This window comes from Bos indicus, chromosome 19 (assembly GCF_029378745.1).
Source record: "Bos indicus isolate NIAB-ARS_2022 breed Sahiwal x Tharparkar chromosome 19, NIAB-ARS_B.indTharparkar_mat_pri_1.0, whole genome shotgun sequence".
In the NCBI taxonomy this organism is placed as follows: Eukaryota; Metazoa; Chordata; class Mammalia; order Artiodactyla; family Bovidae; genus Bos; species Bos indicus.
Genome location: NC_091778.1, coordinates 21,871,200 through 21,887,909, shown reverse-complemented (window position 1 = coordinate 21,887,909; position 16,710 = coordinate 21,871,200). Strand labels below are relative to the sequence as shown.

Here is a 16,710-nt window from a genome sequence, read left to right as displayed (position 1 = left end):
TCTTCTTTTTGATTTGCCCCTTTAGTGGTCTCAGGGTTAAGGGAATTGAGCTTCCCCTCTGGTTACCCGGAAAAGGATTTAGGAAAAAAAAAAAAAAAAAGAAAGCCAATAGATTCTAGGAGCTGCAAAACCAACAGATGCCTCCCAGAGCCAGCGGAATCGCCAGTGGAATCTGCTACCCTCGACATGAGCTAGCTTGCTGGCGAGGAGTGTAGAAAGTGCTGTTCGCAGACTGCGCGGTGAAGGAGAGAAAGCGACACAAGAGAGAGCCATAGTGCTGACGTTGAAGGCCCGGCCCTGTGAGGTTGCATAGGGTAAGTGGCGTTGGCCAGGAGGCTGTGGCGAAGGGGGAAGGAAAGAGGATTTGGGCTAGGGGCGGGGCCAGAGGCGCAGCGTTGCTCCTGATTGCTGGGATGCAGCTGCCAATCTCGCAGAATCGCTCTGTTAACCAGTGCGCTGGCGAGACGCGCTCAGATATACTGAGTGAGCCCTGAGAAGCAGTCTCAGATCCTGACGGTGCAGCAGCCCGCAGCCTCAGCCAGAGAGTCCCAGCCGCTTTCAATGGAGGAGAAGCCCGGCCAGCCACAGTCTCAGCACCATCACAGCCACCACCATCCGCACCATCACCCCCAGCAGCAGCAGCAGCAGCAGCAGCCGCACCACCATCACCATTATTATTTCTACAACCACAGCCACAACCACCATCACCACCACCATCACCAGCAGCCTCACCAATACCTGCAGCATGGAGCCGAGGGCAGCCCCAAGGCCCAGCCAAAGCCGCTGAAACATGAGCAGAAACACGCCCTCCAGCAGCACCAGGAAACGCCGAAGAAGAAAACAGGTCCGGGAGGGAGGACGAGTGGGGGAAGGGGGATGGGTGGGGGGGTGCGGGAGATGGGGGTGGGGCTGGATCGGAAAAGCGCGGAAGGGGTCGGGGTGTGTGCGCTTGTGTGCCGGTGTCCTGCGGGTGTGGGGAAGCCCCCTCTCATTCTCCGAAAGCTCGGGCTGGGCCTCAAGGTTTGCAGCGCCCTCTTCTCCTCAGCATGGGAGAGGCCCAACCAGGCCAGTGTGACCTTCCCGGCCCCCGCCCGGGCTGGAGGGAAACCCGGAGGGTCGGCCCTGGAAGTCTAGCCTTTATATTCCTCTCTCGTTTACCTTCCTGCGGCCCACGAGGGACCCTAATTTGGGGGCCCTGAGTTGGGGGCGAACCCAGCCCCCCGAAATGCTTCGGGGTGTAACTCAGGAAGGCCTAGCGAATTCCGACTCGGGTGGCGTCGCGAGACCCTTGTGCAGGCGGCGGGGAGCGGGTAGCGGGGCAGAGTTGAGGAAGTGTCCTCCCTCACCCGCCGCCCCAAGCCCACCTGTGGCCTTGGGGTTCCCCGTCTCGGGGGGCGGTTGGGACCCCTCATCTCTCGGGTCATTTCCACCCCTAGACGCTCGTTTCGGGCACCGGACCTCTCAGTTTGTCCCTGCGGCTCACTCCGAGGCCGGCGCCCCGGGCCCGCTCCCCCCAGAGCCGGCGCGGCTGGAATGTTCTCTCCTCCTCGCGGGGCCGCTTCCTGTCCGCCATGTTGGAAGCCGATTCCTGTCACCGACTCCGGCCCGCTGAAGAGCGGAGGGGGAAGGGTGTCGAGGGGCGCCCGGCGCGGCTGAGCCGGGTGCCTCGGGATCCCCCCGCGTCACCGCGCCCCCGACACTGCGGGGGCGCCGCGCCCCCGGCCCGCGGCCGCCCCTCCCCCCCGTCGCCGGCCGGGTTGTGTAACCCGGCGGCGGCCGCGCGGCCCCGGGCGGGTCCCTGGGGTGAGGGGCGGGGGCGGTTGGGGTGGGGGAGGGAAGCGGCCACGAGGGGAGCGGCCTGCGCCGGGCCCCGCGCGCCGGCGGCCGCGTTTCCCGCTCCCGGGTGCGGCGGGAGGCGCGGGCGGTCGGGGCGGGGAGCCGGCCTCAAAGCTGACGCGAGGGAGGAGGAGGCCGCGGGCGGCGGCCGCGGGCGCTCCTCTGGGCAGGGGGGCCGGGGGGGGGGGATACATTTTGGGTAGAGGCGGTGCCTGAAGGCCGGGTGGGGTACCCAGCGGGAACCAGGCTCCCCGGTCACGAGTTTCTCTGCCACAGGAACCTCGTCTCCTGCCAGGTTCGCTCACGACTCCGCCTCTCAGGCTTTCACTTGGGTCGTTTTCTTCTAGCAGCTCATTTTTACAAAAAATGCTTGTTTTATCTTCTTCCAACAACCCCCCCCCCCCCCCCAACATTTACCTTCTGGGCTTGGGCAGTGGTTTTGAGGAATGAGATTAGAAGAGTGAGTGAGTGAATGGAAGAGAGGGCGAGGTTTTTTTGACCCCTTTTTCTTGCCCTTAGGGGTGAACCGAGGTGGCTCATCCACGAGGTTTGTGCACTACCATCTTGCCTGGGATGAGACTTATTTCATGTTAATAAGGAAAGATGTTTTCCCATTTTAAAACCGATAGGAATCCCCCAACTCTTCTCTTTAACAAATATTAAATTGAAGGCAAAAGTCATTTTAGAAAACATTTAAGAAGAAATGAACTTTAAAAGTTTATAACCATGCAGATTTTTAACAATAGTTGTTCTCTTTATAAGTTGAAATTGTAAGAAGATATTAAACCCAGGGTGTCAGATTTGATATAAGCACTTACTGAGAGCTGGAGAAAAACTATTTCTATTCTATTACAGACTTAATAGTACTTGAAGACTGAAATTGAGGGATCAGATTTTCCATTTTGGAGGGTGATAGGGACTGATGATGTGCAGTAGAAATGAACATTAAATTTCTTGAGTGTTTAACCTAAGGGTTTGAAACAGTTTAAGAGCTGTTAGAAACTACATCCTATATTTTTTTAAAAGGTTAAATCTTTTTCAGCTTCAGGTGGAAAAAAATTTTTATTATGCTTACTTGAACTATAAGGCAGTATTACAGTTCAGATTGGAAAATTCAGCTTTGTCTGTCAGGTATTAGTATACTCCCCGCAGGACTTCTCTCCACTTACGGAAGCATCCCCTGAGCCGTTCAAGGTGACATCTTTCAAATTAGTTTGTCTTATCCTGAAAGGGGATAAATAGGGGAAACTGGGTTTAGCAGTTGAGAGAATGTGAACAGTGTGGGGGGAGCAACTTTTCTTGTGTGTCCTGGCCACATTACTGTTGCTTCAACATGCATAGGTCTAATTTATTAAGAAAGCTTGTGAGGATTTTTGAAATGTGTCTGTAGCGTGTTGAGGGGGGCTTTGATGACCCATTACTCACAAATCTATAAAGAGGAACAGTTTTTCTTTATCCAGAAGAGGGCGCAAGAGAGGGAGAAATGCAAATCTGTTCGGTAATTTCAGATACTAATCTGGATTTTTCAGGACTCGAGTTTTGCTGAGTCCTTTTGAAGTAGGGTTAGATGCTTTGGCATGGCAACCCTAAATAATAAAAGCGCTAGGAGGCCTTTCATTTTTCTCAGTAATTCTATGTTTACATTTTTTAATACCTAAATTTAAAAAAAAGTCAGACATTTTGCATACCAACAAGGTTACCATGGGAATTTTTTTTGTTTTGGTGGGAAATTTTTAATATAGTTAAATGAGAAATTTTTTTTTTTTATTAAAACTTAGAGGTAAAAGTATAGTGGCTTCTTGGTGATTTCTGATATCAGCAACTAAATAGTAAAAATTATTCTAGTTAATTTTAAAGTCTTGGCTTTGGTCCAACTTGATTTGCACTTTGGATTATTAATTTATTTACTTTTGTGTTTAAAACTGCTTATCTTGGAGATGTGAAAAGCTATGACTAATTGGCCCAAGAGTACAAGCCTTTGTTTTAGCCTGTTAGTACGTTAATGGTGTATGTAGTTCTGGTTAGTCTAGAGTGGTACACCAGTAAACTTATATCTGTTAAAGTGTTGAGAGTTTGTTGAAATTTCTGATTTTCTGGGGAAAAACAAACCTTTTAGAAAACATCCTAAGCAGCTCTCTCTCCAGTCTCATAGTTAGAATTTTTTCACCAAAAGTTTGATTTGATTGGTTATCATGGCTTCCCATGAGCTGAGGAGCCTGGTAGGCTGCAGTCCATAGGGTCACAAGAGTCAGACACGACTGACTGACTTCACTTTCACTTTTACTTTCATACATTGGAGAAGGAAATGGCAACCCACCCCAGTGTTCTTGCCTGGAGAATCCCAGGGACGGCGGAGCCTGGTCTATGGGGCTATGGGGTCACACAGAATCATGGCTTTTTCAGCCAGACGAAAAGTAAAATATAACTCTAGAGGAAGTTAAGAACTTTTTACAAATATATTGTCTCATGGAACAGGTTCTGTGCCACTCTTGCTCAAGAACGGTTATGCCTTAAGTATGTTTTCCTGAGTTAATTTCTGAAGGTTCATATAATTTGCTCATTTCACTGATGCAGAGTAAGTGACTTAAAATTATAGTAAACCCTGTTGTGAATCTTCTCAGTGTGTTCTGTTTCACATCAATTTTTTTTAAAACAATGGTTCTCAAGCTTTTTTTAAAAAAAATCTTAATATTCTTTATCCTCTGAAAATATATGAAGAGCTAGTCGTATGGGCTATGTTTATTGCTGTTACCATATTGGATATTAAAACAAAATTTGAAAACAAAAATATACAAGCTCATGTGCGTTTTAGCCTTTTAGGGGCTACAGGCCCAAGAGAATGAATGAAAATGACAAATTATTTAGTATTTCTATTGGAATACTAATACCAAATACTATTGGATTCCCCCCATCCCCCTGTAAAGCTGATTTAAATGAATGAGTGTGTGTGTCTGTGAGTCTTATCCTTAGCTTTTATCTTGTATTTGTTTCTAATGACTTGACCTCACGGTGCTGTAGGGAATGTTTCATAGTAAGGTACTTAACTAGTGTCACTATTTTACTAGTAAGGAAATGAGAAAAGTTGTTGACCCAATTGAATTATCTGTAATAATAAACTGATTATGGTGATTGAAGTTCTTAAATTAAACTTGAATACCTTAACACTTTTTAAAATTAGATACCTTTTATTTGTTAGTATTTTCTTAATTATTTGGTTAGGCAGTATGGTATAATGAAATGAAAAATGTAGTAAGAGTTGGCACATAGGCATTCTGGTTTCATACAATAATAGTATGATAGAATGTATGGGATGTGTCAAGTTTAACATCATTTTCGAAAAAGTTCACAAGTGTTAGATTTTTTGTTTGACAGAAGGCAATTAGGAACTTCTTATGGTGACCACCCAGAGAAGCCAATGGCACCTCCACTCCAATACTCTTGACTGGAAAATCCCATGGACGGAGGAGCCTGGTAGGCTGCAGTTCATGGGGTCGCGAAGAGTCAGACATGACTGAGCGACTTCACTTTCACTTTTCACTTTCATGCATTGGAGAAGGAAATGGTAACCGACTCCAGTGTTGGCCTGGAGAATCCCAGGGACGGGGGAGCCTGGTGGGCTGCCGTCTGTGGGGTCACACAGAGTCGGACAGGACTTAAGCGACTTAGCAGCAGCAGCAGCATGGTGACCACCATCCATTTATGATTTCATAGAAGTGCAGTCTTTAGTTTTCCTGTAATACTTAGATTTACTGTATCCATTTAACTTGATTTTGCCCGAAGGGTAGCTCTGTTCTTAATGGTAATGGAAATTTTATAACAGCCTTGTGAGAATGATGAGAAGGTTGATGCTGTTAGAGAAAAAATATTATGCTTAAGAAGTTATGTTCTTTCTGACCTTGGACTCTGGTTTGATCCTAGGTCAGTTCTGTTTCTTAGTAAACTTGCTAATCTGTAAATGGGGCTAACAAGTGTTTTCTCATAGAGTTATTAAATAGTAAGATAAAGCTGAAGCTCAGCATAGAGTCTAACACATTGTGAATATTAAATAGTCCTTAAATGTTAGGTACTACTGTAGTTTACATATTCTAATTTTTTTAACTTTTTTCCCCCTAGGCTACGGTGAACTAAATGGTAATGCTGGAGAAAGAGAAATATCTTTAAAGAGCCTGGGTTCTGAGGAAGCTACCAACCCTATTTCCAGGGTCCTCAATGGCAACCAACAAGTTGTAGACACTAATCTGAAGCAGACTGTAAAGTCCAGCACCTTTGGGAAAGCAGGAATTAAAACCAGGAATTTTATTCAGAAAAACAGTATGGACAAAAAGAATGGGAAGTCTTATGAAAATAAATCTGGAGAGAACCAATCTATAGACAAGACTGATACTGTAGCAATTCCAAATGGTGTTGTAACAAATAATTCTGGCTATATTACTAATGGTTATATGGGCAAAGGAGCAGATAATGATGGTAGTGGATCTGAGAGCGGATATACCACTCCTAAAAAAAGGAAAGCTAGGCGCAATAGTGCCAAGGGTTGTGAAAACCTTAATTTAGTGCAGGACAAAATAATGCAACAAGAGACCAATGTCCCAACCTTAAAACAGGGACTTGAAACTTTCAAGCCTGACTACAGTGAACAAAAGGGAAATCGAGTAGATGGTTCAAAGCCTATTTGGAAATATGAAACTGGGCCTGGAGGAACAAGTCGAGGAAAACCTGCTGTGGGTGATATGCTGCGGAAAAGCTCTGATATTAAGCCTGGTGTGAGCAGCAAAAAGTTTGATGATCGGCCCAAAGGAAAGCATACTTCTGCTGTTGCCTCCAAAGAGGACTCGTGGACCCTGTTTAAGCCACCCCCAGTTTTTCCAGTGGACAATAGCAGTGCTAAAATCGTTCCTAAAATAAGTTATGCAAGCAAAGTTAAGGAAAACCTCAACAAAACTGTACAGAACTCTTCTGTGTCACCATCTTCATCTTCATCTTCCTCATCATCTACTGGGGAAACTCAGACCCAAGCTTCAAGTCGATTATCCCAGGTCCCTATGTCAGCGCTGAAATCTGTTACTTCGGCCAGCTTTTCTAATGGGCCAGTTTTAGCAGGGACTGATGCAAGTGTGTATTCTCCAGGGGGTCAGCCACTGCTAACTACTGCTGCTAATACTCTAACACCCATCTCTTCTGGGACTGATTCAGTTCTCCAGGACATGAGTCTGACTTCAGCAGCTGTTGAACAAATTAAGTCCAGCCTTTTTATCTACCCTTCAAATATGCAAACTGTGCTGTTGAGCACAGCTCAAGTGGATCTACCCTCTCAGACAGATCAGCAAAACCTGGGGGATATCTTCCAGAATCAGTGGGGTTTATCATTTATCAATGAACCCAGTGCTGGCCCTGAAACTGTTACTGGGAAGTCATCAGATCATAAAGTGATGGAGGTGACATTTCAAGGGGAATATCCTGCCACTTTGGTTTCACAGGGTGCTGAAATAATCCCCTCAGGAACTGAGCATCCTGTGTTTCCCAAGGCATATGAGCTGGAAAAACGGACTAGTCCTCAAGTTCTGGGTAGCATTCTAAAATCTGGGACTACTAATGAGAGTGGAGCCTTATCCTTGGAACCCAGTCATATAGGTGACCTGCAAAAAGCAGACACCAGTAGTCAAGGTGCTTTAGTGTTTCTCTCAAAGGACTATGAGGTAGAAAATCAAAATCCTCTGGCGTCTCCTACGAACACTTTGTTAGGCTCCGCCAAAGAACAGAGATACCAGAGAGGCCTAGAAAGGAATGATAGCTGGGGTTCTTTTGACCTGAGGGCTGCTATTGTATATCACACTAAAGGTAACTTGTTTGTTTCCTATATGAAATTTCTTACTGGTCGTTTATTAATACATATTTATTGGCTGTTATACTAAGGGTGAATTTTGGAAGCTACTATGAGATTCTTTAAGGATTGCAGAGCTTAGTTGAGAATAACATTATGGATAAGCAGCTGGTATCAAACAATTCAGGGTCTTGGAAATAGTATGGCTGAAGTTTAGAAGGAATATTCACTTTTGCAACTTAAAAACATTTCTTTTTATATAAACAAGTTATAATCGAGCTCTTGCCTTTTGTTCAGGGAATAAAGGGGTGGGGGTGCTAAAGGGATGATGTTTTATTTTCTCTTAAACACTCATAAGAGTTCTATTTAATTTTTTTCTTTGAATAGCTGTGTCTCCTTTGCTTTTTATATCATGTGCTTATTAGTGAGCTCAATTAATAGTTCTAATTTGCCTAAAATGAATAGGAACAGTGTTTTGGAGAAGTCTAAAAAGTTAAGAGTGTCAGCTAATTTGTTTTCTTATAAGAAGGAGTAATGGGTGCTAAAGGTAACTAGAAATAAACTACCATTACAGGGACAGTTAGCATTATAGCGACCAGGTTTTTGGGAGTCTGTTTTTCATAGCCCCAAAGCCCATGTTAAAAATGAACCAGATATCTTTCAAGCTCCATGTTAATAACTTCTTTAGAATATGGTTTATTTGTGCCTTAAAGGAAAATTTGTTTTATGGTGTAAGTAATTTAAATCCTTAAAACAATGTTTTCTTGTTTGTTTTTGCAGTATTCATGTAGCAGTTTTTAAAAAATTATTTTTGAATTGAAGTGTAGTTGAATTAGTGTATTATTGCTCTACAGCAAAGTGACTCAGTTTTACATATCTTTTTCATATTTTCTTGTATGGTATATCACAGGATATTGAGTATAGTTCCCTGTGCTATACAGTAGGACCTTGTTTTATTATTCCATATATATGCCATATCCCATACTCCCAACAGTGGTTTTTGTTCTGTGAATGATGTTTACAAATGATGTTACAAGCACCTCTTTGCTTTGGAGAAGAGTGGTTTTCAGTTTTCCTTCTCTGTCTTCCACACCTCCCCTGAAAGAAATCCTTACCCCCTGCATGCATGTGTACACCCAATATATACTGCACAGCCCCATTTTGAACAGTAGCTCATTTAGGCAATGATTTGCAATTGTAAGGAAGAGGTAGCATACCTGATGGTGGTGATGAGGCAATTCATATTTTCCTTAGAAGAATCACTGCTTTGTAGATGAATAACAAAGCTATTTATGTGACTTCTAAGCAAATTATCTAGTCTCCATACCTTTCTATCTGCAGATTGTAAAACATTTAGTAAACAGATACCCATTTAAATTTTTCTTCCTTTAAAAAATGGGAATAAATAGAATTGCCTATGGGACTTTAGGAGTAGAAATCCTGGCAGATAAAATTATCTGTCTTCACTTTTCTCCAGCACTGCTCTTTGGAAGTAAATAAAAGTTAACTAAGAGCTGGATATTTTTAGGAAAGCTTAGGGGAAAAAGAAATACTTAGTTTCTTAAGACATTGGTTAATTATAAGTTAAATTCTGCCAGGGTATTTGTAATATTTTCTGTGCCATCTGCCCTCCAGAGACCACTATATTTTCAAAATCTTTGCCAAACTGTTTTACAGCTGTGGTGGTTGTGTGAACCTGAGAGGTTCTCCCACAACCTGGAAGAATTCTGGGGCAAGTTGTTCCATTAGGTGCTTGGTTGGTGATGTCTGATTTTTATTATGAAAAAAATGCAGACCTTTTTAAATCAGAGTATTAATTCTTGTTTATTCTTAGGTGTTACGTGTATGTATTTGTCCTACAGATGGGCTAAACAGATATGAAATCACTGATACTTAGATAAACTAGATAATCATACGTGGATGCAGTTATATTTAGTTTTGGTGACGTTACTGAAAGATTTGCTTTAGTAAAGTGCATCAGTTTGAGTTTTATAGTTGGACATTATTGAGAAGAAATTGGTATTGTTTTTTCCTACCTAAAACAAACAATATTCGGTTCAGTGAGGTCACAAAGTGGCAGATTCTTTGAATTTCTGGCAAATGTAGATTGATCCATCACGTCACTAATTTTTCTTTTATTTGAATTTTGTTTTGTGTCACAACCTTTGAAAGATATGAAGATCTTTTTAAATTAAGGCAAGTTTTCTGAAACTCTAAAAAGAGGTAATCAGTGGGACTTACTGGAATATCCTTTGCAAGAGCCCTTGACCTTTAAGAGAGTCCTTTAGTATGGTCTTTTCAAGTGTTCAAAAGTAATCTGTAAGTAAAGTTGATTGAAGTTCATCTTTGTTTAGTCACTAAGTGGTGTCTGACTCTTTTGCAACCCCATGGGCTATAGCTCAACAGGCTCCTGTGTGCATGGAATTTCCTAGGCACGAATACTGGAGTGGGTTGCCATTTCCTACTCCAGGGGATCTTCCATCGTGTGTCCTCAGTCACTTTAATCATGGCTGACTCTTTGTGACCCCATGGACTGTAGCCCACCAGGCTCCTCTGTCCATGGTATTCTCTAGGCAAGAACACTGGAGTGGGTTGCCATTCCCTTCTCTAGGGGATCTTGCCGCCCCAGGGATCGAACCCATGTCTCTTAACATCTCCTGCATTGGCAGGCAGGTTCTTTACCACTACCGCCAACTGGGAAGCCTCTTGATCATTGAGCCACCAGGGAAGCACTGGATGAAGTTAGGAGTCAACATGTTATTCATTGATACTTTTGAGTATGTTATAGAGTGATGGCTTTTAATGAACATACCCAAGACATATAACCATTGCCACCTTCAAAGTAGTTACTCAGAAATGCTGATTTGTTGTCAGAGGCTTAAAATTTTTAGATTTCTAACTTTCTGAGGTGATGTCATTGACTTTGAAATGGTCTAAACTTATTTGAAGCCGTGTCTTCAGAAGTAACATTGATTTGAGTTGTGTTTGGTTATAGTGTTAAACTAGTTAATTTACCTTGCCTGGCTAATATTGCACTAAATGATGTCAGGCATTCAAAATGCTGACATTTTGGAGTATTCATTAAATACTTTGATATGGTAAATTTTATCCAGCACATAGAGCTGTAGGGGAGATAAATTTTAATTTTTGATGGTTGGGATAAGTCAAAGTGAAAGTTATCTAGTATAAAATATTCCTGAGGCAATTATAGGCTATTGCAAGAAATTGAAAAAATTTCCCTATTACCTCCACAAGTGGCAGGTTATTGGAATAAGTGGTTTGATCCAGTAGATGTGAGTTGAACCCTGAATTTTTAAAAAAGATTTTAACTTACTGAGTGACACTAATTGCAGACTAGGATTGGAACTCTAAGTCTATAGGGAGGTTTCCTCAGCTTAATCCTTTGTGTGTGTGTGTGTGTGTGTGTGTGTGTGTGTGTGTGTGTGTGTTTTCCATACTACTGAAGAGTTGTACAATAAATTGTGTTTTCCTTTCCCTTGTATTGTACCTTCATAGGCAGAGTACTTTGCTTAGTTATGAAAGACTTGCATTTTCAGGGTGAATCTTTTCCTTAAAATAACTTCAGTACAGGAGAAAATAACACACGTTTTAAGGCACAGATTTTAAATGTTTTAAGAAAAGTACAAATAAGAGATTTTAGTGAAGGGAGAGAGAATTTCTAATGGAGTAAAGGTAGGAAGAGTAAGTGCAGGGTATGTTTTCCTGGAGGCAGTGGCATTTAAGCTGGATTTTGATGGATGAGGGAAGACATTTTACTTAATGAAAATGCAGAGAACAGAAACATAAAGAACAGAAAAGTTGGGAAATGAGAGTGATGTGAATCTTGGAAGGTATCCACTTTGGATGTGGTGAGAGGATATATATAAAAGAGAAGAAAGGTAAATTACTGTCAAATCATGGAGGTTTTTAATTCCCATTGGAGGGCAGGGGGAGCCTCTGAGTATTGAAGATAGACTGGTAGTATGTAACTTAAACTGACAAAAGACAGGGGTATTAATGCTGCTATTCCTGACTCCTATGTGCTTGGGCAAATCATTTATCATTTTTAAGCCTGGGTTTCATAATATTCTAAAGTATATCAGCCTTTGTCTACTCAACTGCTGTAAAAACTGAGTTGCTCTTAAGCAGTTGACTTGTAGGTCTGTGTTCAGGTATATTAATGTGGCACCAATTTGTAGGGTAGATTAGAAGGCATTTTTCTGGTGACTAGAAGTAAAAGATCAGTCAGATTACTGGGATAGTCCAGGCAGAGAAATAACAAAGATTTTCCTCTTGTATTTTCAGTCTTGTGACTGTATTACTTAACCAGAAATAAAACAGACATTTCAAAAAGCTTTTAGATTTGGTAAGGGCAAGAGAGAACTGATAAATATTCCTTCATCTATAGGATATGGGAGACAGGATATTGAGGAGTCAAGTTATGGTTAATTGATCCATAAAACTGATGGGAACTGTTCATACAGTTTAGACATTTGTTCATGAATAGATCTGAATGTTAAATTTTCTCTTGTTAACGCAGTGCTTGATAAGCATTTTCAGTGTTTTTTATTGCATTTGCCCCATAATTGTGCCATCAAAGCTATCTTCCTAACAATCTTATAAACAGGTACCTGCAGATTTAATTTGGGTTTCAGTCCAAATTGAACATCCTAGGTTTGGGAAGACTCCTTTTTTTCTCTCTGTAATATGAGACAGATAGGAATATATATGACAAGTAATTCTTAACATTATGTAAGATCCTTTTTATCAGTGACTTTCCATTTTAACAACCATACTGGGTACTTGATTTCTCATTAATTCTGCTTTATGAGTACACTAGTTACTTTGCTGCTAATCTGGAAGGTAACTTTGAAGGAATTTAATAGAAGATAAAATTTAACTCCTACATTTTGTTAGCCTAAATCCTGAGGGAAAGGGAAGTAATTACCCATGCTATAGTAGCAGAAATTGTCTGTTACTGTCATAGCAACAGTTTCATTCTAAGCAACTTAAATTTTATATTTTACCATTAAAAGTAATAGAATAAGTGCTCCAAGTTCCTATTGTATTTAGAGGTGGTCCTGACAGTCGTGCTGCCTGTTGGTGTAGCTCCAAGTTGGGAATATAGGATTGAAATTGATCTACTGAAGAGTTAATTTACCATTTACTGAAAAGGTGATGATTTACAACTACCTTAATCAACTTGAAAATGTACTATATTTCTTTCTGGGTACAGTCAAAATGAAAAAAGGTTAGGGAGAAATTTCTGACAACCAAAAGAATAGGCAGGTAGGTGCAATGAGTGGTTGAGGAGAAGTTAAAATAACAAAACACAGTGTTGGGATAGCCAGAAATCAATCAAAAGGATGAATAAATCTGAACTAGGAAGAGAAGCAGAATTTAAATTTATGTCACCACCCCTGCAGGATTTTATAGAATTCGATCTAAAATATCTTAAGGGGTGGAAGCCATGATTACTGATAAATTGATCTAGGGGTTCACAGTTGTGGGAGTCAGCTTGTTTTGCCTTATATATGATTTGATTCTTTTTGGAGGGTGCCATTATGTACTTAAAATGTTAGTGTTTTTAAATGTGTTCTATTAACTGGGGCAATAGTATCTTTCAGTTTTAAAGAGAAAAAGTTAAGCTTCTATTTAGTTTTAACCCTCTTAGTTAACCTCAGTCTTTGAAGGATTTTAGAATTAAAATATGAATCGATATGAAATTGCTTTTTGTAGGTCAAAAGAGATTGAATAATAGTTTCAAATGGGTCTACCTGAAACATGTTCTATATTATTACTTCCTTGACTGATTTATGAGTAGTATTCTGTTCAAATCAATGTTTTATTTATTGTGTCAAGTACTGTGTGAAGCACTGGTGAGAAGTAGATGAAAACAGTGTTCATGTTATTAAAAAACTCAGTGTAATGGGAAAGAAATACATCACTAATGTGACTGCTCTGTAGAAAAATGCATTTGAAATACAGAGAAAGCACTAAGGTTGAGTAGGTGGGGTCAGGGGACACAGGTAGTTAGAATTCAAAGAAGTGAATGTTGGCTTATTGTAGAAGGAGAGTCAGAATATTTTAGGTGAAAACAGCATATGTTTGAAGTTTGCCAGTCACTCAGTTTCAGGAAAGGTGAATGGTACATGTTAAAAATCTTTAATTTATCAAGTTGTTAATGTACCTATTCTAGAAATAAATTTTATATCAGACACACAGAACTAATCTCCATGTTAGCAAATGGGAATCCAATGAAATGTTTTGAGCAATGCGATCAATTTCAGGTTTATATTTTTAAAGAAAGAGAATTATAACCATGGCTTAGAAGATAGAAACTGAGACTCAATTAATGGTCTCTAGATAAAAGACAACTTTAGAACGCTGTATAAGATACCACTGCTTGAACCAGGGCAATGGCACTGGGCAAGAGAAAGGGGAATGGGTAACTTCTGCCTGCCAGTGCAGGAGGCATGGTTGGATCCCTGGGCTGGGAAGATCCCCTGGAGAAGGAAATGGCAACCCACTGCAGTATTCTTGCCTGGGAAATCCCATGGACCAAGGACCCTGGTGGGCTGCAGTTTTGGGGTCGCAGAGAGTCAACATGACTTAGTGACTAAGCACGCACACATTTGCATATATTGTGGGATGTGGTGGTTGATAAATTTAGATAAGAGTTGCAGTTGTGAATACTCCCTCCCTACATTCTCTAACTCTGTCTATTCTTCTTACTTTTGTATGTTTGATACAACATTCCTGATCTTCTTGGTATTATCATTCTCTTTTTCTCAAATGTTGATGTTCCTTCAGTCCCCTTTTCAGGCTTGCAAACTCTTCTGGGTAACTAATCCTGTTTCTGTGAATTAGTTAAGACTTCTTTAGCTGCTTTTATGCTGAGTTCAGACCACATGTATTCAATTCAATGTCACTCCAGTGCTGTGTTTATAAAACTGAATTCATTTTTTCCCCCACAACTGCCCTTTCTTGGCTTCCCCTTTAGTGAATTAACATACAACCCTTGTCATTTAGGTTCATATGGATCTTCTCTAACGTCTTCATTCTTTTCCATCTCTAATACAACTGCCCTAATTTCTTAACTTTTGCAGTAACATTTTGGGCTTTTTCTATTGTCATTTCATCCATTCCTAGCATGTACTATAATAACTTCATTTCTTCAGTGACTTTCCTTCACCTATGTGACTAAATAATAAGCTTTCTTTCATGAATGCTTTGTGCTCTTTCCCACAAATACCAAAATGGCATTTTTGTCTGAATCTTTCCTTTGTGGCAACTTTTAGTTCTGTTCCGTGAATGGTGGTGTTCTTTGTCTAAATCTTTTCGCCTTATTGACTTACTAAATTACTTGTGACTGCTGAAGCCTGAGTCAGTGAACTTGTTTTATAAAAGATCAGATAGTAGATATCTTAGTCTTTGCGAGCCATAGAGTCTCTGTTGTCACTTGGTTCTGCTTTGTACAAAAGAGCACTGGGTGAGGCTCTATACCAGTAACATTTTATTTGCAAATACAGGTGGTATGTAGAACCCAGTGGGCTGACTGCTGTAAGTTGGCACACGTTGTTTAATACCATCAAGCTTTGTTTGCGTTGATGCTTCTCCCTAGAAAAGTTACCTACCTACTTTACTGAGCTCACAAGAGTATTTCTTTCTGTTTTTGCATCTGTATCCTTATCCTCTAAGTAACACTTTTTAATCAACTTGGAGTTAAGAACTTTTATTTAATTGGATGTTTACTCCAGGAAGCCTTGTGATACGGACTATGTAGAAGTTGTCTGCTTTAGGAAATTGAATGTTAAATTTGCTTCATTTGAGCGGCATTACTTGAGGAAATTTAATTTGATGTAAAAATTCAATTGTATTTGAATTTTTAAAATTTTGATACAGTAAAATCTCAAATTTTTATGGTAATGGTCTAAATGACAGAATTTTGGCAAAATTGACTACTAAGTTTGGCCCTGTGGCCATTTCTCCATAACTGTTTGGATAATTGGATGCTGTGATGCCTGTTGTAAAAGAACCGGGATTAAAGACTTGGGTATTTGTGTGTGTGTGTGTGTGTGTGTGTGTGTGTGTGTGTGTGTGTGTGTGTGTGTGTGTGTGTGTGTGTGTAGAAGAGGGTAGTATTAGTAGTAAAAAGATTAATTACTATGTTGTGATTCTGTATAGTTCTATAGCCTTCTTTATACTGTTCAGCTTCTCTTGTGATAGTTAAAAAACAAGGTTATACAGAGAAACTCATTTTATATTTAACATCTGAATCCTAACTTGTAACCTGAAAGAGGGCAAAATGTCATTCACTTCTTTGTCATGTGCTCTGTATCACTAGCTTCCGGTTAGTCTTTTTAGAGTGGTTTAAACATGGCATAGAATCATACAAACAGTATTTGATTTATTTCCTCTTTTACATCTTAACTTGGAGTTTCATAGAAACATTAAAATTTTAATCAAGGAAATCAAGTTGCTACCAGTTAAGAAGTAATATTAAATAGCGGGAAAGGGAATTGCATTCATTTCTTAGTACAACACTTCAGATAATGCTGATTTCCTGACTGGAAGCTAGGCTGGCCCATGACTAATTTTTTAGCTAGATCAGACCATCTCTTTTCCCTCCTCATGGTCAGAGTCACTTATTCCAGAGTCCATATTTGAGGGCAATAAGATTTTCTTGCCAGAAATAATTAAAAATGTACAGTATTAGAGTAGAATGTAAAGCTGAATGTCCTAGTTGAAGTTAAGGAAATGTCTTCAGTCTGAAGTGTTTGCAAATAGTTATTGTTGTTTTTATTCAAAACATGTATATTTACTCTGCTTTTAAAGGAGCGTGGCTGCTACTGTGACTCTTGAATGTAGTACCCTCCCCATCCCCTGAATAAAGAATAGGGCAGGGGTAGGTTGAAGATTTCTTTGGTGGGGAAGAGAAAGGAAAATGTTATATAGTACAGGTGGGCTGTAACACTGGAAAGTTCTCTTGTTCCTTTCTTCTCTCAACATACAACTAAATATAGATTTATCTTTGCAGGAAGCAAATTTTG

At 40.7% G+C, this 16,710-nt stretch overlaps 1 protein-coding gene across 2 annotated transcripts in view; it reads left to right on the top strand.

Moving 5' to 3' along the window:
- Window positions 1-465: 465 nt before the first annotated feature.
- NUFIP2 (nuclear FMR1 interacting protein 2) overlaps window positions 466-16,710 on the top strand; it is a 28,093-nt gene continuing 11,848 nt past the window's right edge. For both annotated transcript variants that reach the window (XR_011561945.1, XM_019980988.2), the window contains exons 1-2: window positions 466-844; window positions 5,950-7,674. Coding sequence is in view for 1 of the 2 variants with exons in the window: in XM_019980988.2 (XP_019836547.1) it covers window positions 562-844; window positions 5,950-7,674 (2,008 nt within the window). In the remaining variant the exon portion in view is untranslated. The remainder of the gene's footprint in view (window positions 845-5,949; window positions 7,675-16,710) is intronic.